The sequence below is a fragment of the Grampus griseus genome (genome assembly GCF_964374135.1).
Source record: "Grampus griseus genome assembly, chromosome: X".
NCBI lineage: Eukaryota > Metazoa > Chordata > Mammalia > Artiodactyla > Delphinidae > Grampus > Grampus griseus.
The window spans coordinates 129,332,777-129,334,435 of record NC_138999.1 but is presented as its reverse complement, the minus strand read 5'-3'; the positions used below and the strand labels follow the sequence as shown (position 1 = coordinate 129,334,435).

The following is a 1,659-nucleotide window of genomic DNA, read 5'->3' as shown; positions in this document are numbered from 1 at the left end:
AGGACTGTAACGTCACTTCACCCTGGAGGAGTAGCCCCGCCGGTTCCGGTTGCCGCCGTTCGGCTCCCGAGGGCGGAGCGTGAGTCTCCAGGAGGCGGGGCGTCGGCCTCCCGGGGGCGGGGCCTCGGCTCCAAAGGAGATGTTTGCTGCATCTAGGGGACAGGGCGGGCGCCTTCGGCCTCTGCGCTTGCGCTTGAGCTTGAGTCTGCGTATTCGGCCGGACCCGCCTTTGGCGGACAGCTGCGCTACCCACCCTGGGGCGGGCGGGCCGGCCTGGGCTGGGCTGGCTGGCGGGCTGGCGGGCTGGCGGGCTGGCGGGCTGGCGGGCGGGCGGGCCGGCCGGGGCGGGGCGGGATCTCCGCTCCCGCCGTGAGCACCCGGGGAGCCGGCCGCCTCGCGTCCGGGCCCTTCTCGTGGGGGATCTGGGCCCGTGGGGCGGGACCTCATGGAAGCAGTTGGCCCGGGGACCTGCGATGGAGGGGATGCGGCACTGGGCGCGGAGGGGCGGCCAGCACCCGAGGCGAGGGTGCACTTCCGAGTGACGAGGTTCATCATGGAGGCAGGTAACCACGGCCGGGAAGAGGGCGGGCCCCGCGCGGACGGGACGTGGGAGCCAGAGCCGCATTGCTGCACTTTCACCCAGCTGGCCCCAACCCGCCGCGGGAGCACCGAGCAGGCAGGCAGGGGCTGGCGTAGCGGGGATCCGCTTCCCGAAAGATGGGACCCGCCAAATTCGGTGCTGGCGTGGCTGAGCGGGGGGAAGAGATCGGGCCTGCACTGCCCTAGCGGAGGCTGGGAGCCTCGGCTTAGGGGTACCGGCCTCTGCCTTTCCGCCACGCCCTGCATACTAGGCTTTGCGCTGCGAGGCATACGCGGTCATGGCCATTTCATGGGCGGGCGCGTAGGTCCAAAGAGAGGATGTGGAAACTAGAAGGCCCCAGCTAGAAGGTGGCGGAATCGGGGCGCCCGCATCTCGACTGAGTGTGCCGCGCCTTCTGACACACCTGCCTCGCAGCATACGGGGACGCTGGCACCTGGTCACACGGAGCCTTTTGGAGCATATGCCCTTGGTGAGGCTCCTGACAAACCTTGTTGACGAGGTCCCATCACATCTGGGACCCAGGGGCTTCCCTGGTGGCGCAGTGGTTGAGAATCCGCCTGCCAATGCAGGGGACACGGGTTCGATCTCTGGTCCGGGAGGATCCCACATGCTGCGGAGCAACACAGCCCATGCGCCTAGAGCCCGTGCTGAGCTGGGCCTGCAGTGCTGTAACTAGTGAAGCCGGCGCGCCTAGAGCCGGTGCTCCGCAACAAGAGGAGCCACCGCAGTGAGAAGCCCGCGCACCGCAATGAACAGTAGCCCCCGCTCGCCACAACTAGAGGAAGCCCACGTGCAGCCACGAAGAACCCAACGCAGTAAATAAATAAATAAATATACAGGGAACTCTGGCAAATTTAAGTTTAAAAAACAAACACCCCCCCCCCCCCGAAAAAAAAACAAAACAAAACCACTAGGAGCCAGGGCGCAGCTCACGTTTTGAACCCGGCCAGGGCATCCACACCGTGGTGTTGAGTGCTCTAACTCCGAAGGCGAGGCGATGTAGCTAATTGGATTCCGGTAGAAACACTGTTTCCGTCAATAGTGGTTTCCTCCGTTGT

General features: G+C 65.5%; 1 protein-coding gene across 2 annotated transcripts in view; it reads left to right on the top strand.

Annotated features, from left to right (window-relative positions):
• The first annotated feature begins 339 nt into the window (after window positions 1-339).
• CCNQ (cyclin Q) overlaps window positions 340-1,659 on the top strand; it is a 9,649-nt gene continuing 8,329 nt past the window's right edge. For both annotated transcript variants that reach the window (XM_082681970.1, XM_082681969.1), the window contains exon 1: window positions 340-563. In XM_082681970.1, the coding sequence (XP_082538096.1) occupies window positions 446-563 (118 nt within the window). In that variant the 5' untranslated portion in view covers window positions 340-445. The remainder of the gene's footprint in view (window positions 564-1,659) is intronic.